This window comes from Nerophis lumbriciformis, linkage group LG06 (assembly GCF_033978685.3).
Source record: "Nerophis lumbriciformis linkage group LG06, RoL_Nlum_v2.1, whole genome shotgun sequence".
NCBI classification, from domain to species: Eukaryota; Metazoa; Chordata; class Actinopteri; order Syngnathiformes; family Syngnathidae; genus Nerophis; species Nerophis lumbriciformis.
In genome coordinates, this window is record NC_084553.2 from 18,029,034 (window position 1) to 18,056,842 (window position 27,809).

At 40.2% G+C, this 27,809-nt stretch overlaps 1 protein-coding gene across 2 annotated transcripts in view; it reads right to left on the reverse strand.

Annotated features, from left to right (window-relative positions):
- tpcn2 (two pore segment channel 2) overlaps positions 1–26,972 on the reverse strand; it is a 151,312-nt gene extending 124,340 nt beyond the window's left edge. For both annotated transcript variants that reach the window (XM_061963836.2, XM_061963835.2), the window contains exon 1: positions 26,649–26,972. In XM_061963836.2, coding sequence (XP_061819820.1) covers positions 26,649–26,781 — 133 coding nt within the window. In that variant the 5' untranslated portion in view covers positions 26,782–26,972. The remainder of the gene's footprint in view (positions 1–26,648) is intronic.
- Between the last annotated feature and the right edge of the window lie 837 nt (positions 26,973–27,809).

Here is a 27,809-nt window from a genome sequence, read left to right on the forward strand (position 1 = left end):
GAAATAAAGTAACTAGTAACTGTGACTAGTTACTGGTTTTCAGTAACTAACCCAACACATACACATATACATTATATATATATATATATATATATATATATATATATATATATATATATATATATATATATATATATATATATATATATATATATATATACTTTAATATAGGGCTGGGCGATATATTGAATATACTCGATATATGGCGGGTTTGTCTCTGTGCGATATAGAAAATTACTATATCGTGATATTCGAGTATACGTTCTCAGGCAGTTGCTTTTAGCTGCGGGCATTACACTACAGGCTCTTCTCACTCTGTCTAGTCGCTCCTTCTCACAGTCAACAAGCGCACCTTCTTACACACGTCACATACTGTCACGTCATACGTCACATACGTATACGCCCTCCTTCAGCAGAGAGGTAGCAGCATGGCTAAAGTTAGCTGTGATGCGAGTGCGAAGACGAGAGAAAGAAGGTGCAAATCTGGTAACAAATGAAGGAAGAATTAATTCCAAGAAAAACAGCATGGGGTCCATCGTCTGGCGGCGGTTTGGCTTCAAGTGGGAATATGTCGAACAGACAACGGTAATTTGTCAAATGTGGGGCGAAAGCGTTTCTACAAAAAGTAGCATTACTGCTAATATGTAGCATCATTTGAAAAGTCCCTTGAAGAGTAGGGATGTCCCGATCCAGGTTTTTGCACTTCCGATCCGATACCAATGTTGTTTTTGCACTTCCGCTCCGATACCGATACTGGCCGATACTGGCCGATACTGGCCTATCCGAGCATGTATTAAAGTTTAAAGTTTTTTAGCCTACTTACTTGTCAGATTCATGTTGAAAAGGGTTTTAGTACTCTTGATAACAACTAGCCAGCTGAATTAGGTGAGTTTGAATAATACACAATGGTTGGTAACAAGAAACTGACCTGTTTATTCAAGGATAAACACAAAATAGACAAAATTATACATGACAAACAGAAATGGCATCATTGAACAGTAAAAAAGTGAACAGAATAAAGTGCAAATAATGCTGTAAACATTATTAAAAAAAGCAAAACACACAAACAACCCGAGTGGGATAAAATGTCTATAACTCAGCATCAATACTTGCTCTTGAACAAGTGTAAACTTAAAAAAACAAAAAACTATCTACACACTCCCTTCAATTGTTTGCCCCCCCTGACTGCAGTCCGAGCATAATGGGGAGATGTGGAGATGTGTTGGATGGTGCGTCGAAAGCCCACTTTAGTCACGAGAGATAACGGCTCATCATCCAGAAGTATTTCCTCGGCAATGAATCTATTTATCCCCTGGGCTTTAGCACTGTTCAGTGGCAGTATGTCACGCTTCGCAAACGTTTCTGTCAGAGTTAATTGGGTAGGACCTTTCTTTTTCTTTTCGCCAGTTTTCTTTAGAAATTCTTCATATTCTTTACGGTGGTATTTCGCTAAATGCTTGATCAGATTTGTTGTATTAAAATGTCTTACAACTTTACCACACCGCTTGACATTTTTTTAAAAACTGGATCTGGATCGGCATTTTCCCATGCCTTGCCAATACGCATTTTTTGGCAAATATCGGCGGCCGATCCGATCCAAATATCGGATCGGGACAACCCTACTGAAGAGTGCTTGAAACTCCGCATGTTAACATCTCTGTTCGGTGCCACACCATCAAAATGCCAAGGCAAACATTTCCACATCAACACCGTATGAAAAAAAGAGTCAACAGAAGGAGATGACGTCCGCAGGAACCTACCACACAGTGAGGACATACACTATTTGATTTCCTATAATGCAGCTCATTTTTATTTGACACTTATTGAAATATCTTGTGTGACATCATGTTTTAAACTAATCGCTTGTTTTAAAATTTCTCTGACAATCTTGCACTTTCTGTTTTGGAAATTACGTGAATGTTTGTGCCACTGCTTAATAACTGTTCAATAAATACAGTTTTGGTAAATTGACTTAGTTGTGATTTCCTTCTCTGCCTGAAAGTTTAAAATGAGCATATAGTAATGCAGTATGAAGAAGAATGTTTTAATGTAGACTAGGGATGTCCCAATCCGATATTTGGATCGGATCGGTTGCCGATATTTGCCAAAAATTGCGTATCGGCAAGGCATGGGAAAATGCCGATCCAGATCCAGTTTAAAAAAAAACTCCGGTCCGTGTTTCCCAACGCACCTATTTAAATAATGCATTCCACTTTTCTGCTGCTCCGTAATTTCCGTTCCGCATTTTCCAGCACACCTTCAACACAGCCACAATTCTCACGCAGTTGCTTTTAGCTGCTGGCACTACACGACAGGCTCTTCTCACTCTTTCCTGTGTCTCCCTCACAGACAGCGAGCGCACCTTCTTACACACGTCACATACTGTCACGTCATACGTCACATACTGTCACGTCATACGTCACATACGTATACGTCCTCTCCCAGCAGAGAGCGAGGTAGCAGCATGGCTAACGTTAGCTGTGATGTTAGCGCAGCCGCTAAGGTGCGCGCCTGCTCAAACGTCCTCTGCGCACGGCAAATCTATGCCACGCACAAAATCAAATAAAAAAATAAGCGCTTAACAATTTTCGACACACGGACACGACAGAGACAACCGTTTTCGTCATCATTGTTCAAATATTGTGACGTCTGTAGGGCTGCAGCTAACGATTATTTTTCTATCGATTAATCTATAGATTATTTTTTTGATTAATCGGTTAATCTATAGATTATTTTTTTCGATTAATCTATAAATTATTTTTCCTTTTACCGATTTTTTTTTTTATTTAAAATGAAGAGGAAAAAATAAATGTAGGCCAGTTTTTTCAAAAGGCATGGCTTTTATTTACAAAAAAAAAAGTATGGCCACTCAGTCAACATTGACAACAACATGACAAAATATTCTGTAACAATGTAAACATTTAAAACTTTTAACATTTAACAAAATTAAAAGTAGCTTATTTGCTTTTTAATGTGCAAATATAAAAGTAAACATCCAGTGCAAATCTTAATATTCTGGAATAGTATAAGCATTTCAAAAGTAAAAGTATTGCTTATTTTGCTTTAAAATGTGCAAAAATAAAGATAAACATCCAATACAAAAAAGTGCAAAACGGAAATATTCTGTAACAAGTGTAAACATTTCAACAAAAGTAAAAGTATTGCTTATTTGCTAAAATGTGCAAAAATAAAGCTAAACATCCAATACAAAAAAGTGTACAGTGTAAACATTTCAACAAAAGTAAAAGTATTGCTTATTTTGCTTAATAACACAACAATGATAGTATGATTAAAGTGAAAGTTAATTGTTCGTTTGTACATAGTATATGTAACTGTTAATGTTGTAAAAGGTATTTGCACAACTAATTAACGTTAGCGTTTGTGACACGTCTTGTGCCGTGGGGTTCTTTCAGGACCGACAGACTGAACGCCAGACGGCTTTGCCAGGTTTACAATCTTTTAATTTCACACAAAGTCTTTTCTCTTCCAACTGCGCGGCTCGCGCACCTGGGCACGATTGCGGCGTCGCTCCCGGCGCGCCCCGCCTCGCCGCTCGCTCGCCGCCGCCGCCTCTCCACAGCGTTAAAGAGGAGCGCGTCTTTGTAAACACTGAACAGGCACGCCAAACGCGCCTCTCAGAGCGAAACGGTGCTTTAGTTTATGAATTTACAACGCAGATACAAATGACACATTCATGTTTTTGTGTAATAATGACAACATATACGCACGCGGACGATTGACTTGTTGATGGTGATGGCAAGAACGCTGTCGGGGGTTTTCTTTTCAAATGTTCGTTCATAGCCGTTGTGCTGCTATGATAGGCCATTTCCGCTCGACACAGTGTGCATACAACAACATTATTAGGCCGTTTATTGAAATACTCCCACACTTTTGACGACTTTTGGCGTGCTTTTTTCCCCTCGCTCGCATCGTCTGCTTTGCGCTCCGCCATGACAGTAAAGTAGAGTGACGTACATATGCGACGCGCCGACGCACAAAAACGGCGTCGACGTATTTACGTAACCGATGACGTCGACTACGTCGACGCGTCGTTTCAGCCTTAGACGTCTGTCGAGACGCTTATCTCCATTCGGTGCCACATGTCCAGACTCCACACCATCAAAATGGCAAAAAGTTCCACATCAACACCGTATGAAAAAATTAGTGATTTTTTTAGTTGTGATTTCCTTCTCTGCATGAAAGTTTAAAAGTAGCATATATTAATGCAGTATGAAGAAGAATGTTTTAATGTAGACATGCAAGCCTTGAAAGAACATTTTGAAAATCAAGACTGCATTTCCTGCAAATGGGTGCATTTCTACCCTATATTTTAACTTTAGATTTATTCTCATATCAAACTCTTTTGGCTGTCTTTTTGACACTTACATCAGGCGCCCCCCTCCACACCCCGGATTATAAATAATGTAAATAATTCAATGTGATTATCTTGTGTGATGACTGTATTATGATGATAGTATATATCTGATAGTATATATCTGTATCATGAATCAATTTAAGTGGACCCCGTCTTAAACAAGTTGAAAAACTTATTTGGGTGTTACCATTTAGTGGTCAATTGTACGGAATATGTACTTGACTGTGCAACCTACTAATAAAAGTCTCAATCAAAACACATAGAATCATCATACTGCTGTGATTATATGCATCAAGTGTTCATTCAAGGCTAAGGCAAAATATCAAGATATATATTGTGTATCGCAATATGGCCTTAAAATATCGCAATATTAAAAAAAGGCCATATCGCCCAGCCCTAGTTCAATGATGCCATTTCTGTTTGTCATGTATAATTTTGTCTATTTTGTGTTTATCCTTGAATAAACAGGTCAGTTTCTTGTTACCAACCATTGTGTATTATTCAAACTCCCCTAATTCAGCTGGCTAGTTGTTATCAAGAGTACTAAAACCCTTTTCAACATGATTCTGACAACTAAGTAGGCTAAAAAACTTTAAACTTTAATACATGCTCGGATAGGCCAGTATCGGTCAGTATCGGTATTGGTCAGTATCGGTATCGGATCGGAAATGCAAAAACAATATCGGTATCGGATCGGAAGTGCAAAAACCTGGATCGGGACATCCCTAATGTAGACACATAGAATCATCATACTGCTGTGATTATATGCATCAAGTGTTAATTCAAGACTAAGGCAAAATATGGAGATATATATCGTGTATCGCGATATGGCCTAAAAATATCGAGATATTAAAAAAAGGCCATATTGCCCAGCCCTACTGGAGAACTTTGGTAAACAAATAAGACCGCCCCCAAAATTGCGCTTTCTGAAGACTGTCAGAAAACGACTTAAAGACGGTCTGTATAACAAAATCAATGCTATTACATGTTATTTAGACCACAAGGAAGTGTTTTAAATTTAGAAAAAATATATGACTGACGTCTTTACGGTGTTTCCACAAAAGCTAAGCAGTTTTATGATTTACAATATGTTCCCTTGTGTTCCCTTTTTCAAAGCAAAAAACATAACAAGATTTACATGTTATTTAGACCACAAGGAAGTGTTTTAAATTTAGAAAAAATATATGACTGACGTTTTTAAGGTGTTTCCACAAAAGCTAAGCAGTTTTATGATTTACAATATGTTCCCTTGTGTCCCCTTTTTCAAAGCAAAAAACATAACAAGAACACCATTGGCTAGCTTATGTTACCATTAGTGGTTTAATAGAAAATATGTGTTAAAACTGTCTAAATTTTTTACATTTACTAAGTCTGTGTAACAGATTAATTTAATGGTCCGAAAAAACTGATAAAACCCTGTCCCGTCGACACGTACGTGCAGGGACTGCGTGCACACAAACAAAAAACAGTCCAAGAGAAGCAACAGTTTGCAACAATGTTGATGTTATGATAGAATATACATTCAATGATAGCTAATGCAAACTATCCAAATCGCTATTATTAACTAATAACACCCAAAGCTAATGCATGTGCATGTGTTACGTACATAGGTAATTATGTCAGAGAAGACGGAAGAGGACATACCACTTAAAATACATTGGAAAGTTAGTGCCTTCTGGGCATCTGTGTAAATGTTGCAAACAGCCCCTTTAACTAAACAGCCATGTTTTCCACAAGCTGCCTTAACAACTGGAATTACAGCCGTTTCTGATAAAGCACAGCATCAGGTCGGTTACCGGCAGATTCGAGTGTGGGTGAAAATAATTTTTGCTGGTTTCCGGTAAGAGAGAACAAAGCACATGTGGGGCAAAGCACAACTAACAATACTAGTAAAGTACAGTACTGTAGTACTTACAGACACGTCAAGTTTTAGGCAAAAAGTCAAGACTGATGAAGACTGATGCTATTTTTCCCATACAGCAGTAACATGATGAGTCACTTCTGTTCACACATTTTGTGCTGTTAACTCACCACATGACACGTCATTTCCATAAAAACCCTCAACTCATAAGAACCCAAGCCATTCTTGCTTCAAATAAAATGATGGTGGATGTACAACAAACTAAGTGGAACAGAATAAAATACAAGTCTGATGTGTTTATGTTAAATATTACTAATTAATGTAAAATATGTGTGATGTTGCATATATATGTATTTCTTTTATTATTAAAATAAGTCAAAACTTGAACTTTTTTGTGTAGTACAAATGCACTTTGATTTGAAGAAGGAACATACATTGATGGAAACTCACTGAAAACTGAAATGTTTTATGTATTGTATTGACAAATACCTCATGTCAGACTTTCCATCGCAATTTTAGGAAAAAACCTAGATAATGATTGTGATATTTTCCTTGCTTTTCTTCTATGAATCCATTGAAGAAATAAGAACAGTTAAAGAGGTTATATTATGCAAAACCAACTTGTCTTAACTGTTGGTACCTGTTTGTTGTGTATTTGGGTTTCTTCATAAGTCCAGAAATTGTGAAATAAAACCATAGAAACATGGAGTGGATATTTATAGAACAATCTTGTCTTCGTCCAAACTTGCTCCAAACGAGCTGCTTGGAATTTGAGACATTAGTGACGTCCATCCATGTTCTTCCGCTTATCCGAGGTCAGGTGGCTGGGGCAGCAGCCTAAGCAGAGAAGCTCCTCCTCAGCTCCTCACGGTGGATTCTGAGGCGTTCCCAGGCAAGCTGGGAGACATAGTCCCCCCAACGTGTCCTGGGTCTTCCACCTGTGTGAAGTTTGCCCCCGCGCCTCTCGCAAAGTTCTGTTGAAATAGTCTCATTCGTTTGTGTTGCGTTTGTGCAGTTGAAATGGTCAAAAGTCACCCAGCCGCCCTGTTCTCAAAATGAAGTCCAAATTAAGCCAAAATTGTCCAATTCGTTTGTGCTGCTTTTGTTTTCGAGTTATTAAAGATTATTTTATAGGTCAATCAAAAGTCACCCAGCCGCCCTGTTCTCAAAATGTAGTCCAAATTAAGCCAAAATTGTCTAATTCGTTTGTGCTGCAAACATTTTGGTTTAGCTATAACAGTTTTTAAGTTATTAACGTTTTATGTTTTTTTATATTATTAACATGTAATTAAGTTGTTATTACATGTCAACAGTCCTTAACTATGTCAAACCTCCCCAAACCAGTCCAATACATTTGCGCTGCGTTTGTGCAGTTGAAATGGTTGTTTGTGCTGCTTTGGTTTCTGAGTTATTAAAGACTATTTTATAGGTCAATCTAAGGCCACCCAGATCCCCACTTTCTCCAAATTAAACCAAAATAATCTATTTTGTTTGTGCTGCGTTTGTGTAGTTGAAATGTTTGTTTGTGCTGCTTTCGCTTCATTAATAACTCAGAAACAAAAGAAGCACAAACAACATTTACATGTTAATAACATAAAAAAACACAATAACTTAAAAACTATAATAGTTCAACAAAAAATGTTTGCAGAACAAACAAATTAGACTATTTTGACTTAATTTGGAGACCTTTGATAGACCTATAAAATAATCTTTATGAACTCAAATGAAAAAAGCAAAAACGATCATTTCAACTTCACAAACCAGCACAAACACAGCACAAACGAATGAGACTATTTCAACAGTTTTGCAAGGGGCGCGGGGCCAACTTCACACAGGTGGTTCGTGCCCGTGGCCTTCTACTAGTCGGACGTGCCCTAAACCAGGGGTGGGACCAAGTCATAGTTTTGCAAGTCATAAGTAAGTCTCAAGTCTTTGCCCTCAAGTCCAGAGTCAAGTCCAGAGTCAAGACAGGCAAGTCCCGAGTCAAGTCCAAAGTCAAGACTGGCAAGTCTCAAGTGAAGTCCCAAGTCCTGCATTTTGAGTTTCGAGTCCTTTCAAGTCCTTTTAACCACAGACTAATATATTTTTAAAACGCTGTATTTGTTTATTAAAACAAGTGCATCCACATCGAGAGGAGCCAGATGAGGTGGTTCGGGCATCTGGTTAGGATGCCACCCGATCGTCTCCCTCGGGAGGTGTTTAGGGCACGTCCAACCGGTAGGAGGCCACGGGGAAGACCCAGGACACGTTGGGAAGACTATGTCTCCCGGCTGGCCTGGGAACGCCTCGGGATCCCCCGGGAAGAGCTGGACGAAGTGGCTGGGGAGAGGGAAGTCTGGGCTTCCCTGCTTAGGCTGCTGCCCCCGCGACCCGACCTCGGATAAGCAGAAGAAGATGGATGGATGGATGGATGGATGGCATTTGAAATTGCAGGAAAATAAATAGTGCTGACATTGCACTTCATAATAGCACTATTAACCAGTCATTTTAAACATTTAACTCATTCCTTTACAGAATAAACACATTTGAAAAAACAAGTGCAACTGTACTTAATTGCACAAAAGTGTTAACATTGTTATTCCATGGCATATTGCATTTTAACTAGTTCCACAGCAGTTTCTATCCTGTTTAGGGATGTCCCGATTAGGGATGTCCCGATCCAGGTTTTTGCACTTCCGATCCGATACCGATATTGTTTTTGCATTTCCGATCCGATACCGATACTGACCGATACCGATACTGACCGATACTGGCCTATCCGAGCATGTATTAAAGTTTAAAGTTATTTAGCCTACTTAGTTGTCAGAATCATGTTGAAAAGGGTTTTAGTACTCTTGATAACAACTAGCCAGCTGAATTAGGGGAGTTTGAATAATACACAATGGTTGGTAACAAGAAACTGACCTGTTTATTCAAGGATAAACACAAAATAGACAAAATTATACATGACAAACAGAAATGGCATCATTGAACTAGGGCTGGGCGATATGGCCTTTTTTTAAATATTGCGATATTTTAAGGCCATATTGCGATACACAATATATATCTTGATATTTTGCCTTAGCCTTGAATGAACGCTTGATGCATATAATCACAGCAGTATGATGATTCTATGTGTTTTGATTGAGACTTTTATTAGTAGGTTGCACAGTCAAGTACATATTCCGTACAATTGACCACTAAATGGTAACACCCAAATAAGTTTTTCAACTTGTTTAAGACGGGGTCCACTTAAATTGATTCATGATACAGATATATACTATCAGATATATACTATCATCATAATACAGTCATCACACAAGATAATCACATTGAATTATTTACATTATTTATAATCCGGGGTGTGGAGGGGGGCGCCTGATGTAAGTGTCAAAAAGGCAGCCAAAAGAGTTTGATATGAGAATAAATCTAAAGTTAAAATATAGGGTAGAAATGCACCCATTTGCAGGAAATGCAGTCTTGATTTTCAAAATGTTCTTTCAAGGCTTGCATGTCTACATTAAAACATTCTTCTTCATACTGCATTAATATATGCTACTTTTAAACTTTCATGCAGAGAAGGAAATCACAACTAAAAAAATCACTAATTTTTTCATACGGTGTTGATGTGGAACTTTTTGCCATTTTGATGGTGTGGAGTCTGGACATGTGGCACCGAATGGAGATAAGCGTCTCGACAGACGTCACAATATTTGAACAATGAAGACGAAAACTGTTGTCTCTGTCGTGTCCGTGTGTCGAAAATTGTTAGGCGCTTATTTTTTTATTTGATTTTGTGCGTGGCATAGATTTGCCGTGCGCAGAGGACGTTTGAGCAGGCGCGCACCTTAGCGGCTGCGCTAACATCACAGCTAACGTTAGCCATGCTGCTACCTCGCTCTCTGCTGGGAGAGGACGTATACGTATGTGACGTATGACGTGACAGTATGTGACGTATGACGTGACAGTATGTGACGTGTGTAAGAAGGTGCACTCGCTGTCTGTGAGGGAGACACAGGAAAGAGTGAGAAGAGCCTGTCGTGTAGTGCCAGCAGCTAAAAGTAACTGCGTGAGAATTGTGGCTGTGTTGAAGGTGTGCTGGAAAATGCGGAACGGAAATTACGGAGCAGCAGAAAAGTGGAATGCATTATTTAAATAGGTGCGTTGGGAAACACGGACCGGAGTTTTTTTTTAAACTGGATCTGGATCGGCATTTTCCCATGCCTTGCCGATACGCAATTTTTGGCAAATATCGGCAGCCGATCCGATCCAAATATCGGATCGGGACATCCCTAGTCCCAATCCAATCGGATCGGCCGCCAATGTTTGCCAAAAAATGCGTATCCGCAAGGCATGGGAAAATGCCGATCCAGATCCAGTTTAAAAAAAAACCTCCGGTCCGTGTTTTCCAACACACTGTTTTAAATAATACATTCCACTTTTCTGCTGCTCCCTAATTTCCGTTCTGCATTTTCCAGCACACCTTCAACACATCCACAGGACTGTGGATTCTCACGCAGTTGCTTTTAGCTGCTGGCATTACACGACAGGCTCTTCTCATTCTTTCCTGTGTCTCCCTCTCACAGACAGCAAGCGCACCTTCTTACACACGTCACATACTGTCACGTCATACGTCACATACGTATACGTCCTCCCCGAGCAGAGACGTAGCAGCATGGCTAAAGTTAGCTGCGATGCTAGCGCAGCTGTGCGAGCAATGTTCCCTCTAAGGTGTGCGCCTGTGCAATTGCGCACTGCTCAAGCGTCCTCTGCGCACGGCAAATCTATGCCACGCACAAAATCAAATAGAAAAATAAGCGCATAACAATTTTCGACACACGGACACGACAGAGAAAACAGTTTTCGTCATCATTATTCAAATATTGTAACGCCTGTCAAGACGCTTATCTCCGTTCGGTGCCAGACGTCCACACCATCAAAATGCCGAGGCAAACATTTCCAGATCAACACCGTATGAAAAAAATAGTGATTTTTTTAGTTATGATTTCCTTCTCTGCATGAAAGTTTAAAAGTAGCATATATTAATGCAGTATGAAGAAGAAAGTTTTAATGTAGACACATAGAATCATCATACTGCTGTGATTATATGCATCAAGTGTTCATTCAAGGCTAAGGCAAAATATCGAGATATATATCGTGTATCGCGATATGGTCTTAAAATATCGCAATATTAAAAAAAGGCCATATCGCCCAGCCCTAGTTCAATGATGCCATTTCTGTTTGTCATGTATAATTTGGTCTATTTTGTGTTTATCCTTGAATAAACAGGTCAGTTTCTTGTTACCAACCATTGTGTATTATTCAAACTCACCTAATTCAGCTGGCTAGTTGTTATCAAGAGTACTAAAACCATTTTCAACATGATTCTGACAACTAAGTAGGCTAAATAACTATAAACTTTAATACATGCTCGGATAGGTCAGTATTGGTATCGGATCGGAAGTGCAAAAACAATATCGGTATCGTATCGGAAGTGCAAAAACCTGGATCGGGACATCCCTAATCCTGTTCTTACCTTATCTCATTGATCTCATCTGTGTTGATGTGTGCGTACACATGAAAAACATAACAAATACATGAACATAATAATGAACAGGGTTGTACTTTTTAGATGTCAGGGCTCTATGCAATATGTACACATTCTTAATATAGTATTCATTTTAACTGACCTTTATTTGACTATGTTTGTCTTTTTGTAGGTGGTTAAAATATGCGGTGCTGCTGACCGCCGTCTAACGTTACGTTACTGTGTGTGATACATTGACTAACGTAACGTTATGTATAGGTACCTCATGCAACCCTGCTTAAAAAAAATCACTTGACAAAAAGTATGAATAAGTACAGATTGCCGTGTTTGCAATGATGTTATAACCATAGACATCTTATGAGTAGACCCAGCATTGGCTGCTGTGACGCGAGAAATTCGGCCGCCATCTTGAAGTGGTGATGAGGAGCCGGCGAGCAGCCTAAACTGACAGTTGACAGGTAGAAAACAAAGATGTCGGGCTGGTGTTCAGCGTTTTCCTGCTCAAATGAGCGGATTGTTGAAAATAGGAATCTGGGAATTACTTTTCACAAGTAAGATTTAACATTAACGTACTATTGGTTGTATTTTGTGAAAAGAATATTACCACAGAGTTGAGAAGGAGCAAATATCTTCAATATTTGTATGTTAAAATCACAAAGAAATCTTCTGGGGGAGGATGACCCCCCTACAGGGGTTTGGTCTACAAATTTTCAGCCCCACCTAAAACAAAATTCACCAGCCGCCACTGATTATGATGCATTCTCATTTTAGCCAAAGTATAAGCATACTTGCCAACCTTAATAATACCTGGGATTTATATAGCGCTTTTCTAAGTACCCAAAGTCGCTTTACATGTAGAACCCATCATTCATTCACACCTGGTGGTGGTAAGCTACTTTCATAGCCACAGCTGCCCTGGGGTAGACTGACAGAAGCGTGGCTGCAATTTTGCGCCAACGGCCCCTCCGACCACCACCTATCATTCATCATTCAATTCACCGGTATGAGTGGCACCGGGGGCAAAGGGTGAAGTGTCCCGCCCAAGGACACAACGGCAGCGATTTTGGATGGAAAGAGGCGGGGAGCGAACCTGCAACCCTCAGGTTTGTGGAACGGTTGCTCTACCCACTACGCCATGCCGCCCCAACCTTGAGACCTCCAAATTCGGGAGGTTTCGGGGGGAGTATATTTATAGCTAGAATTCACTGAAAGTCAAGTATTTATTTTATATATATATATATAAAAATATATATATATAGAATTCACTGAAAGTCAAGTATTTATTTTATATATATATATATATATATATATATATATATATAAAATAAATACTTGACTTTCAGTGAATTCTAGCTATATACATATATAAATATATACATACATATATACATATATAAATATATACATACATATATACATATATATATATATATATATATATACACATATATATATATATATATATTAGGGCTGCAACTAACAATTAATTTGATAATCGATTAATCTGTTGATTATTACTTTGATTAATCGATTAATAATTGGATAAAAGAGACAAACTACATTTCTATCCTTTCCAGTATTTTATTGAAAAAAACAGCATACTGGCACCATACTTATTTTGATTATTGTTTGTACATGTTGCAGTTTATAAAGGTTTAAAAAAAAAAAAAAATTGCCACTGCGCATAGCATAGATCCAACGAATCGATGACTAAATCAAGGTATGGGCAGTGTAATATTCTGGGTTGGAGTAAATAACCAGGCGAGGTGACGAAGTTACATCTCTTTACTTCATACTTCAGAACCGACTCCCACACTTGCCGTAGACCGTTGGCCAACCAAAAAGTAACCACAGAACAATATATATAGTGTTCTGTGGTTACTTTTTGGTTGGCCAAGCGGACGTGACGACAGGCTGTCCTCACTCAGGTCCGCACGGACCTGGAGGGGGCGTGCTTTAAGTCCGGCTGGAAATCAGGAGAAATTCGGGAGAATGGGTGTCCCGGGAGCCAGCTTAATAAATCAATACAATTGCTACATGGATTTAAAATGAACTTTTATATGAGCTAGCTTGTTGTTGTTGGCATCCGTAAGTCTCGGAAGACAATGGATTGGCGCCCCTTGGATATGTTTTAGTTGGTGATGCAGCGTCTGCTGTGGCTGTACAGACCCACACGAGAGTGACAGTCTCTGTTGCACTTGGTGCATTTGTAGGTCGAGTCAGCTACAGGATGTAGTTGCTTGCTCTTTCTCTGAGCTCGCTTCTCATCTGCAAGCTGGCGGAGTTTTGCCTTGCCAGCTTTCAGTCCAGTGTTCACGGTGTGTCTCCAGCTGGATCTGTCCTGAGCAAGCTCTTCCCAGTTGTTCAGGTCCATGTCGAGTGCTTTCAGGTCACGCTTGCAGACATCCTTGAAGCGGAGATGTGGCCGTCCTGTTGTCCTCTTGCCGGAGGCAAGCTCTGCGTAGAGGATGTCTTTGGGGATCCGGCCATCGTCCATTTGACGCACATGGCCCAGCCATCGAAGGCGACGCTGACGAAGGAAAGTGACCATGCTGGGAATCTTGGCTTGCATCAGCACCTCGTTGTTTGTCACACGATCAGTCCATGTAATCCCGAGTATGCGACGGAGGCAGCGCATGTGAAAGGCACTTAGCCTCTTCTCCTGCGAGGAGTACAGAGTCCAGGATTCGTTGGCGTACAAGAGAGTACTTAGCACGCAGGCCCGATACACAGCAATCTTGGTGTTTATTGTCAGCATGCTGTTGTTCCACACTCTTTGCGACAACCTGGCCATGGCTGTGGATGCCTTGCCTATCCTCTTGTTGATCTCTGCTTCCAGTGAGAGGTTGTCAGTGATGGTAGAGCCAAAGTATGTGAACTGGCTGACAACCTCGAGTTGATAGTCATTGATGGTGATACAGGGTGGTTCAGCATCTTGGGCCATCACATTTGTCTTCTTCAGACTGATAGTTAGTCTGAACTCGTCGCATGCCTTTGCAAAGCGGTCCATCAGGCTCTGTAGCTCTTCTTCTGTGTGGGTGGCCAGAGCAGCGTCATCTGCAAACAGCATGTTGTTACCTCCCAGACCTTGCCCTTTGCTTTTAGGCGAGCCAGGTTGAACAGTCGGCCGTCTGACCGAGTGTGGAGGTAAACACCCTCAGTCGATGATCCGAAGGCGTGCTTCAGCAGAACGGCAAAGAAGATGCTGAAGAGAGTGGGAGCGAGGACACAGCCCTGTTTAACGCCACTGCGGATGTCGAAGGCATCTGACGTCGAGCCGTCACATTGTACTGTGCCTTTCATGCCGTCATGGAACGACTTGATTATGCTCAGGAGTCTCGGTGGGCAGCCAATCTTCGCTAGGACTGTGAAGAGCCCATCCCTGCTGACAAGGTCGAACGCTTTGGTCAGGTCTATGAAGGCCAGAAAGAGGGGCTTGTGCTGCTCTCTGCACTTCTCTTGCAGTAGCCTGATGGTGAAGACCATGTCAATGGTTGATCTTTCCGAGCGGAACCCGCACTGTGACTCTGGGTACACTCTATCAGCAAGCTTCTGCAGTCTGTTCAAGAGGACGCGTGCGAAGCTAGCTTACCAGTACAGAAAGGACGGTAACTTAACTGAGGCCCTATTGTTTTTATTTCAACACGGCTTTGTCTTATAAAATATAGCTGCTGTCAAAAACTGAAGAAGAGCAGCACACTTGCCTTAAAAAAAAACAGTGCTGCGCCCAAAATACGGTCTGAGGGCACTACAACAAAATAAAAGTTTCAGAAAAATACCTAACATAAGCACTTTATATCTAAACACTGTGGTACATTTACAGGGTTTAACCTTAATGTAATTGAATGTAGGGCGCCGCACGGCATTTTTATTAACGCCACACCTAGAAAATAAGGGCTTTTTTTGTATTTGAAAACAATTTAAAGTAATATAATATATTGTAGCCCCCAGAAGAAATCTCACATTGTCCGACGCTATTTTAACTTTTATGCAGCTGATATAGGCTCCAGCACCCCCCGCGACCCCAAAAGGGACAAGCGGTAGAAAATGGATGGATGGATTACCAATCTTATGTTAACAAATGGTACAGTTCCAAAAGGTTTTACCATGAAAACACTTTTGTCTCTTTGAGTCTTCGCTTCCCTGGACACAGAACTCCGCCAATCACTTTTCAGGCACGGACGGTGTGTTTGCAAATATGGGAAAAACTGACATCAAATCCAAACCACACGAACATGAAACATTTACATTAGCTGGCTGTTTCAGTATGAAATGATATACAAACCCCGTTTCCATATGAGTTGGGAAATTGTCTTAGATGTAAATATAAACGGAATACAATGATTTGCAAATCCTTTTAAACCCATATTCAATTGAATGCACTACAAAGACAAGATATTTGATGTTCAAACTCATAAACTTAATTTTTTTTTTGCAAATAATTATTAACTTAGAATTTCATGGCTGTAACACGTGCCAAAGTAGTTGGGAAAGGGCATGTTCACCACTGGGTTACATCACCTTTTCTTTTAACAACACTCAATAAACAATTGGGAACTGAGGAAACTAATTGTTGAAGCTTTGAAAGTGGAATTCTTGTTTTATTTAGAGCTTCAGTCGTTCAACAGTCCGGGGTCTCCGCTGTCGTATTTTACGCTTCATAATGCGCCACACATATTCAATGGGAGACAGGTCTGGACTGCAGGCGGGCCAGGAAATTACCCGCACTCTTTTTTTACGAAGCCATGCTGTTGTAACACGTGCTGAATGTGGCTTGGCATTGTCTTGCTGAAACAAGCAGGGGCGCCTATGAAAAAGACGGCGCTTAGATGGCAGCATATGTTGTTCCAAAACCTGTATGAACCTTTCAGCATTAATGGTGCCTTCACAGATGTGTAAATTACCCATGCCTTGCGCACTAATGCACCCCCATACCATCACAGATGCTGGCTTTTGAACTTTGCGTCGATAACAGTCTGGATGGTTCGCTTCCCCTTTGGTCCGGATGACACGATGTCGAATATTTACAAAAACAATTTGAAATGTGGACTCGTCAGACCACAGAACTCTTTTCCACTTTGCATCAGTCCATCTTAGATGATCTCGGGCCCAGAGAAACTGGCGGCATTTCTGGATGTTGTTGATAAATGGCTTTTGCTTTGCAGAGTAGAGCTTTAACTTGCACTTACAGATGTAGCGACAAACTGTATTTAGTGACAGTGGTTTTCTGAAGTGTTCTTGAGCCCATGTGGTGATATCCTTTAGAGATTGATGTCGGTTTTTGATACAGTGCCGTCTGAGGGATCGAAGGTCACGGTCATGCCGCTTCTTACGTGGAGTGATTTCTCCAGATTCTCTGAACCTTTTGATGATATTATGGACCGTAGATGTTGAAATCCCTAAATTTCTTGCAATTGCACTTTGAGAAACGTTGCTCTTAAACTATTTGACTATCTGCTCACGCAGTTGTGGACAAAGGGGTGTACCTCGCCCCATCCTTTCTTGTGAAAGACTGAACATTTTTGGGAAGCTGTTTTTATACCCAATAATGGCACCCACATGTTCCCAATTAGCCTGCACACATGTGGGATGTTCCAAATAAGTGTTTGATGAGCATTCCTCAACTTTATCAGTATTTATTGCCACCTTTCCCAACTTCTTTGTCACGTGTTGCTGGCATCAAATTCTAAAGTGAATGATTATTTGCAAAAAAAAAAAAGTTTATCAGTTTGAACATCAAATATGTTGTCTTTGTAGCATAGAATATGGGTTGAAAATGATTTGCAAATCATTGTATTCCGTTTATATTTCAATCTAACACAATTTCCCAACTCATATGGAAACGGGGTTTGTATATAGCCTATTATTTGCGCACTATTGACAAGTGATGTACCGAAAACTTGTCCACCAAAAAAAGACTTTGATTACCAAAAACAGCGCTACCGAAACCGGATGTAAAAAAAACGCACTCTATTGTCTGGACCGTTGTCAGCATGTCTACGATGTGGATGTGATTTTTATATATATTGCAGATATACCCGTGCGGACAGCCATCTACAAAATGTGCAAATATTAGGACAGCGGCGGCTTTTAAAAAGAAAAAGTCCAACTAGAGCAACAGCGCAAAGCAAGTGTGACGTCATGTTCCCTTCAGCCTCTTTAGTCAGGGACATCAGGGACAGAAGTAGAGTCTCTAAACACGAGTACATTTTATAATAACACCAGAAAAAGATGCTAGATTTATTGCTAGTTGTTTTTAATTTTAAAAAGAAATTAAAAGTCTGTAAACACTTGAAAAAAATATCAACAAAGTACCTTGTACAAAAACCCGTAACAATATGATGACAATATGGCAAAACGATAATAAAATTATATGTTGATACTAGTTATAATAAACCAGATTTGTTTTAAATGTATGTATACATTTTTTTAGCCTTTTTTTATTTTATTTTATTTTATTTAGCCTTTATTTAACCAGGTAAAAAAAATCCCATTGAGATCAAAGATCTCTTTTTCAAGGGAGACCTGGCCAAGAGAATCATATCATCATGACGTCATCGTGACCACCTCCCCACCGCCACAGGTATCTTGGCAATTTAGGGGAAACCCTGCATTCATGTTACAAAATTATTAAGCTCTGAGTTAAAATACTAGTCAAAATTGTCCAATGATGTATTGCATCATTCACCTACTCAGTGGCCTAGTGGTTAGAGTGTCCGCCCTGAGATCGGTAGGTTGTGAGTTCAAACCCCGGCCGAGTCATACCAAAGACTATAAAAAAATGGGACCCATTACCTCCCTGCTTGGCACTCAGCATCAAGGGTTGGAATTGGGGGTTAAATCACCAAAATGATTCCCGGGCGCGGCCACCGCTGCTGCCCACTGTTCCCCTCACCTCCCAGGGGGTGATCAAGGGTGATGGGTCAAATGCAAAGAATAATCTCGCCACACCTAGTGTGTGTGTGACAATCATTGGTACTTTAACTTTAACTTTAACTTTATGTCCCGATCCGATATTTGGATCGGATCGGCCGCCGATATTTGCCAAAAAATGCGTATCGGCAAGGCATGGGAAAATGCCGATCCAGATCCAGTTTAAAAAAAACTCTGGTCCATGTTTTTCAACGCACCTATATAAATAATACATTCCACTTTTCTGCTGCTCCCTAATTTCCGTTTCGCATTTTCCAGCACACCTTCAACACATCCACAGGTATGTGGATTCTCACGCAGTTGCTTTTAGCTGCTGGCATTACACGGCAGGCTCTTCTCACTCTTTCCTGTGTCTCCTTCTCACAGACAGCGAGCGCACCGTCTTACACACGTCACATACTGTCACGTCATACGTCACATACGTATACGCCCTCCCCGAGCAGAGAGGTAGCAGCATGGCTAACGTTAGCTGTGATGCTAGCGTAGCCGCTAAGGTGCGCGCATGTGCAATTGCGCACGGCAAATCTATGCCACGCACAAAATCAAATAAAAAAATAAGCGCATAACAATTTTCGACACACGGACACGACAGAGAAAACAGTTTTCGTCATCATTGTTCAAATATTGTAACGTCTGCCGAGACGCTTATCTCCGTTCGGTGCCACACGCCCACACCATCAAAATGCAGAGGCAAACATTTCCAAATCAACACCGTATGAAAAAAATAGTGATTTTTTTAGTTGTGATTTCCTTCTCTGCATGAAAGTTTAAAAGTAGCATATATTAATGCAGTATGAAGAAGAATGTTTTAATGTACACATAGAATCATCATACTGCTGTGATTATATGCATCAAGTGTTCATTCAAGGCTAAGGCAAAATATCCACATATACAGGTAAAAGCCTGTAAATTAGAATATTTTGAAAAACTTGATTTATTTCAGTAATTGCATTCAAAAGGTGTAACTTGTACATTATATTTATTCATTGCACACAGACTGATGCATTCAAATGTTTATTTCATTTAATTTTGATGATTTGAAGTGGCTACAAATGAAAATCCAAAATTCCGTGTGTCACAAAATTAGAATATTACTTAAGGCTAATACAAAAAAGGGATTTTTAGAAATGTTGGCCAACTGAAAAGTATGAAAATGAAAAATATGAGCATGTACAATACTCAATACTTGGTTGGAGCTCCTTTTGCCTACTCAGTGGCCTAGTGGTTAGAGTGTCCGTCCTGAGATCGGTAGGTTGGGAGTTCAAATCCCGGCCGAGTCATACCAAAGACTATAAAAATGGGACCCATTACCTCCCTGCTTGGCACTCAGCATCCAGGGTTGGAATTGGGGGTTAAATCACCAAAATGATTCCCGGGCGCAGCCACCGCTGCTGCCCACTGCTCCCCTCACCTCCCAGGGGGTGATCAAAGGTGATGGGTCAAATGCAGAGAATAATTTCGCCACACCTAGTGTGTGTGTGACAATCATTGGTACTTTAACTTTAACTTTTGCCTCAATTACTGCGTTAATGCGGCGTGGCATGGAGTCGATGAGTTTCTGGCACTGCTCAGGTGTTATGAGAGCCCAGGTTGCTCTGATAGTGGCCTTCAACTCTTCTGCGTTTTTGGGTCTGGCATTCTGCATCTTCCTTTTCACAATACCCCACAGATTTTCTATTGGGCTAAGGTCAGGGGAGTTGGCGGGCCAATTTAGAACAGAAATACCATGGTCCGTAAACCAGGCACGGGTAGATTTTGCGCTGTGTGCAGGCGCCAAGTCCTGTTAGAACTTGAAATCTCCATCTCCATAGAGCAGGTCAGCAGCAGGAAGCATGAAGTGCTCTAAAACTTGCTGGTAGACGGCTGTGTTGACCCTGGATCTCAGGAAACAGAGTGGACCGACACCAGCAGATGACATGGCACCCCAAACCATCACCCAACCATGCAAATTGTGCATTTCCTTTGGAAATCGAGGTCCCAGAGTCTGGAGGAAGACAGGAGAGGCACAGGATCCACGTTGCCTGAAGTCTAGTGTAAAGTTTCCACCATCAGTGATGGTTTGGGGTGCCATGTCATCTGCTGGTGTCGGTCCACTCTGTTTCCTGAGATCCAGGGTCAACGCAGCAGTCTACCAGCAAGTTTTAGAGCACTTCATGCTTCCTGCTGCTGACCTGCTCTATGGAGATGGAGATTTCAAGTTCCAACAGGACTTGGCGCCTGCACACAGCGCAAAATCTACCCGTGCCTGGTTTACGGACCATGGTATTTCTGTTCTAAATTGGCCCGCCAACTCCCCTGACCTTAGCCCCATAGAAAATCTGTGGGGTATTGTGAAAAGGAAGATGCAGAATGCCAGACCCAAAAACGCAGAAGAGTTGAAGGCCACTATCAGAGCAACCTGGGCTCTCATAACACCTGAGCAGTGCCAGAAACTCATCGACTCCATGCCACGCCGCATTAACGCAGTAATTGAGGCAAAAGGAGCTCCAACCTAGTATTGAGTATTGTACATGCTCATATTTTTCATTTTCATACTTTTCAGTTGGCCAACATTTCTAAAAATCCCTTTTTTGTATTAGCCTTAAGTAATATTCTAATTTTGTGACACACGGAATTTTGGATTTTCATTTGTAGCCACTTCAAATCATCAAAATTAAATGAAATAAACATTTGAATGCATCAGTCTGTGTGCAATGAATAAATATAATGTACAAGTTACACCTTTTGAATGCAATTACTGAAATAAATCAAGTTTTTCAAAATATTCTAATTTACTGGCTTTTACCTGTATATGGTGTATCGTGACATGGCCTAATCATATCGCAATATTAAAAAAAGGCCATATCGCCCAGCCCTAGTTCAATGATGCCATTTCTGTTTGTCATGTATAATTTTGTCTATTTTGTGTTTATCCTTGAATAAACAGGTCAGTTTCTTGTTACCAACCATTGTGTATTATTCAAACTTCCCTAATTCAGCTGGCTAGTTGTTATCAAGAGTACTAAAACCCTTTTCAACATGATTCTGACAACTAAGTAGGCTAAATAACTTTAAACTTTAATACATGCTCGGATAGGCCAGTATCGGTCAGTATCGGTATCGGTCAGTATCGGTATCGGATCGGAAGTGCAAAAACAATATCGGTATCGGATCGGAAGTGCAAAAACCTGGATCGGGACATCCCTACATCATTCACAGGAAGTTTCGCATTTACTTAACGGACATTTTAATTACAGACAGAAAAAATTATTATTCTCTCTCCCGACTTATTAATCTACTTGTTAGTTTCCTCTTCTTAAGTGGTTATTCTCTGTTATAACAAGCTGCTAGTTTGACTTCTGTTGAAATGTACAAAGCATTTGTTATTTTCTGGTTTCACTATTTCACATTTAAGATAGCTTTGCGCTGCGTTGTGTCCGCACTAGTTCTGCATTTTAAACCCATTTCTATTACTTTATTTAACATACAAAAAATGTTGATATGTTGACATTTCTCCATCTATTCATCCATTCTAATCATGATGCATTAGAGAATGAGATCATTTTTCCCACCTCTACATGTGAGTGTTTGTAATATGCAAGGTCCCAAATGTTCCTTCTCCTCATGAAGACAGCATTTCAATCATATTACGTAAATTTTCGAGACTTAGTAGATAGTAGATATTTTCATTATACTTCAGGGTTTCCCGCAGCGCTTTGGTTGCTAAGGCGGCCGCCTGAGCAACAAAGAGCCACCGCCTAAACTAAGGTCTGAACAAGATCTCCAGCCACATGTGTCTGTCACCAAGCAAACGCATACATTGAGTGTCATACGCATGCCAAAATACTGTGGGCGCTGTAGCCTAGGACTTAAGACCATTTTAGCCAATCAGAAACATCCAAAACGTCATTTCCGGAGGCGGCATATAGCAAAAATAGCGGGTCACGGCAAGAACAAATTATATATGTGGACTGACAGAGAAGTAGAGCTACTTTTAAGCATAATTTTGGAGTTTAAAGTGAACAAAACTCAAAGTGTTGACTGGGAATACTTGCCAGTCCAAGTATGGTGACATTCTTACCCTATTTTGGAACGGTACGGACTTGGAGGGACATCTGAGGAATTTCCTCACCGGAAAGAGGACATCACAAAAACAACTATCAACACTAAACTGAAAGTGATTTGTGGAAAGTACAGACAAGCAGTCGACGCAGGTGGAAGAAGTGGTTACGGTAGAGTTGTTTTACTGTACCGGTACTTCCAACTATTCCAGCAGATCTGGGGCGGTTCTCCATTAACTACATCCATTACATTTGGAATAGAAATATCAGATATTGACACAAGCTCTCCCAGGAGTTGGGATTCTCCATTCACCCTTGACAGCCTGGTCACAGACAAAGATATGCCGAATGATGTACAAGAGCAGAAGGATTCCAATGGGAGCAATCCACAATCTTCTGTGGTGAAAGATACTTCAGGTATGTGGGCGCTAACTTCATTGCTAGGAAGTAATATTGTTAAAAGGCAGATAGATGGGGCGTCAAAACATTTTTATATGAACTGCACTGCAATTACAAATGCTCTCAGATGACCACTTTCAACAATGTGGAATCCTATTTTGTTTGAATATGATCATTGTTTGACAACAGTGTGACAAAAATACTTGCTTTGGAAACAGAAGTCAAGCATTGCAAGCATATATTAAAGTTCAGCTGTTTTAGATGTATTTAAATAGGGTTGGATTAAAAATGATTTGAGTAGATTCTTGTAATAAATAATATTGAGTTAAGTGAAACTGCAGTTGCATTAAATGGGTTTTTTTTCTGTCAAAATTAAAATACCTCGAAGTGCTTTATTGACACACATTGTTTCCCGACGATGTTGAGGGCCATTTGACATGTTGTAAATAACATGTCACTATCTTACACCTGTGGGTTTATCCCAAATAATGTATTCATGATTATTGAATGTAATTTTGTAAAAATTCTTATAATTTTTTTTTTTTTTTTTTCACTAGGCAAAACTCAACAGCCACAAGCACGACAGACTAAAACAAAAACTTCCAATGGAGACAAAGTTGCTGAATGCAGTAGAAGAAGATGTCCAGATAAAGAAGAGACTTCTGAACATGATGGAGACATCATAGAAGCGATCGTCTGACAATTTAGACAAACTAACATCAAATTACTAAGTCAAAATATTGACTTACTAATAATGACATACTTAGTATCTCCGGTAAGTGAAGTGAAGTGAAGTGAATTACATTTATTATAGCGCTTTTCCTCAAGTGACTCAAAGCTCTTTACATTGTGAAACCCAATATCTAAGCTACATTTAAACCAGTGTGGGTGGCACTGGGAGCAGGTGGGTAAAGTGTCTTGCCCAAGGACACAACGACAGTGACTAGGATGGCGGAAGCGGGGACCGAACCTGCAACCCTCAAGTTGCTGGCACGGCCGCTCTAACAACCGAGCTATACCGCCCCAGGTAACTAGGACTGTTTTGTGTTTTGTTTATACTTTACGGAAAAAATATCGAGATATATAATCGTATATCGCCATTCTGCAAATGGAGCGGGAAAAAAATAAAAATTGTAGGCTTCTTTATTTCTCTAATATTTTTATTTATTATAAGATATTGTTATTTGGTTATTTTTTAATAAACAATGTGTTCAATGTAATCAGAGTCTGTAGTCTATTGACCCCCCCCCCCCCCCCCCCCCACGTGATGGCGGCAGGCCGAGTTACACTGTCCCGGGCGCTGACGTCAAAATGGCAAACTATGTCAAAATTGTTGGCAAATCTCAACGGCTGATTTTGAACAAGGCAAAATTATTTTCTAAAGACCTATTTTTTTTATTATTATAATAAGGATCTGAACAACACATCTATGGTTTGAATGTACAAACCCCAAAACCAGTGAAGTTGGCACGTTGTGTAAATCGTAAATAAAAACAGAATACAATGATTTGCAAATCCTTTTCAACCTATATTCAATTGAATAGACTGCAAAGACAATATATTTAATGTTCGAACTGGAAAATGTTGTTGTTTTTTGCAAATATTAGCTCATTTGGAATTTGATGCCTGCAACATGTTTCAGAAAAGCTGGCACAAGTGGCAAAAAAGTCTGAGAAAGTTGAGGAATGCTCATCAAACACTTATTTGGAAAATCCCACAGGTTAACAGGCTAATTGGGAACAGGTGGGTGCCATGATTGGGTATAAAAGCAGCTTCCATTAAATGCTCAGTCATTCACAAACAAGGATGGGGTGAGGGTCACCACTTTGTGAACAAATGCGTGAACAAATTGTCCAACAGTTTAAGAACAACATTTCTCAACGAGTTATTGCAAGGAATTTAGGGATTTCACCATCTACGGTCTGTAATATCATCAAAAGGTTCAGAGAATCTGGAGAAATCACTGCACATAACATTGAATGCCCGTGACCTTGGATCCCTCAGGCGGTACTGCATCAAAAAGCGACATCAGTGTGTAAAGGATCTCACCACATGGGCTCAGGAACACTTCAGACCACTGTTAGTAACTACAGTTTGTCGCTACATCTGTAAGTGCAAGTTAAAACTCTACTATGCAAAGCGAAAGCCAGAAACGCAGCCAGCTTTGCTGGGCCCAAGCTCATCTAAGATGGACTGATGCAAAGTGAAAAAGTGTTCTGTGGTCTGACGAGAACACATTTCAAATTGTTTTTGGAAAATGTGGATGTCCTGTCTTCCGAAACAAACAGGAAAAGAACCATCTGGATTGTTCTAGGCGCAAAGTTCAAAAGCCAGCATCTGTGATGGTATGGGGTTGTATTAGTGCCCATGGCATGGGTAACTAACACATCTGTGAAGGCACCATTAATGCTGAAAGGTACATACAGGTTTTGGAGCAACATATGTTGCCATCCAAGCAACGTTATCATGGACGCCCCTGCTTATTTCAGCAAGACAATGCCAAGCCACGTGTTACAACAGCGTGTCTTCATAGTAAAAGAGTGCGGGTACTAGACTGGCCTGTCTGTAGTCCAGACCTGTCTCCCATTGAAAATGTGTGGCGCATTATGAAGCGTAAAATACCACAACAGAGACCCCGGACTGTTGAACAACTTAAGCTGTACATCAAGCAAGAATGGGACAGAATTCCACCTGAAAGGCTTCAAAAATGTGTCTCCTCAGTTTCCAAACATTTACTGAGTGCAATGTGCCAACTTCACTGGTTTTGGGTTTTGTACATTTTTTGCACTTACAGAATGGGGACTTCAAATACAGTAAAACAGGTAAAAACAGGCAAAATAAGTAGGTTTTGCATAATATGACCCATTTAATTCAGGCTTAAAATACATACTATATGCTTTATTTAAGATAAGAAAATCAGTGACAGGGTGAAGCGGCGAGGGACGACTGTATTGGATAAATTGTCGATTTATTGTTTACATAATTTTGTAGATGTATAAATAGATATCCTTAATGTCCTGTATGAGTTGAATATTTTATGGGGGCTGAGAAATGTGGAAGTAGTAATTCTCATGATCAGTTTGTAAAATGGGGAATTTTGTCTAAAGCCTGGGGGATTTTTAAGTGGATGTGCAATATGAGTTCAAGTCTCCTTAACGTTTTATGTTGGAATAATCTGAATGAGATGAGAAATGTGGTAGTAGATAAGCGTAAAAAAATGACAGAATAAGATAAATAGAATGTTGGTGAATGCCAGATGGTGTCCTGCCCATCATTAACTACTACGGTTTCTGTAATTATTGCAGTTACAGCTTTTAAAAAGAACGAATCACAACGAATCCAATGTTCGAAAAGCAGTAATAAGATGCAGTTTTCTGAATCCTTGCAAAATTCCTGATAGTTGCCTTCGTGTTTATGCTAGTGAAAGACTGTACTTACTGCTTTAAACAAACATGTATTAACTTCATACACATTCTTGATAGTCTATCCGACCAGACGAAACTAAGACCTCACCTGTTTGTTCGCTACGAGAATCACAGCCGGACGAGCACAGCAGCTCTCCCGTGTCGTCCTTTGCCGACCCGGTCCCATAAAGTGTGGGTGCTGCATGACGGCCACTTGCTGCCAGCAGACAGTCCGATTCCATCCAGCCAACAAAAACCTTTCCTTTTCCTGCTTGCAGCCTTCGAATGTAAAAGGATACAAGTTGTTTGTAAACGTGTCGCTGGACACATTTTAATCCATAGCGAGTTTAAAAAGGCTTGAACGTTTGGTGGTAAAAACGTGTGTTTAGGAAGTTAACGTCTGCTCTGTAAAGTGTCACTTGTTAGCGCGAAAAGGGTCAATCCAAATATCAGTTGTATCGATACCAGGGGGTGGTATCGGATTGGTAGATGGCACGTTTTCTGATTGAAACTCGACGTTATCGACACTAGGCATTTACTTGGTATCGGATCCATTCTATAATCTGCAGTATCGCCCACCCCTACTTTACACCGATTTCCTCATCCTAATAATAAACTCCACCTCCATGGCGCTAGGTATTTAAAAAAGTGTACACATATTTTTTATTAGCAGGTTGTTACTTGAATCTTTCCCACATTGAAATAACGTAGTGTGTATATAAGAATAACCTTAATGATAAAGACCCCTCTCGCTGACGTCACATTTCACTCGATTACCCACAATGCTAATTAACCGTCCGCCATTGCTGAGGGGGCCTCGTTCCACATAGACATCTTATAAGTAAACGCAGCATTGGCTGCTGTGACGCGAGAAATTCGGCCGCCATCTTGAAGTGGTGATGAGGAGCCGGCGAGCAGCCTAATAAGCTGACAGTTGACAGGTAGAAAACAAAGATGCCGGGCTGGTGTTCAGCGTTTTCCTGCTCAAATGAGCGGACTGTTGAAAATAGGAATCGGGGGATTACTTTTCACAAGTAAGATTTAACATTAACGTACTATTGGTTGTATTTTGTGAAAAGAATATTACCAGAGAGTTGAGAAGGAGCAAAGATCTTCAATAATACTGAAATCGTAGCCACTAGCAAACAAGAGTATGACCGTAATATAATCGCTTGTCAATGAAATTAATTACATTTAAAAATGTTATACTTGAATAACATAAAATTGAAATAAATGATGAAGCCAACAGGGGTAAAAGTTAGAACCACAG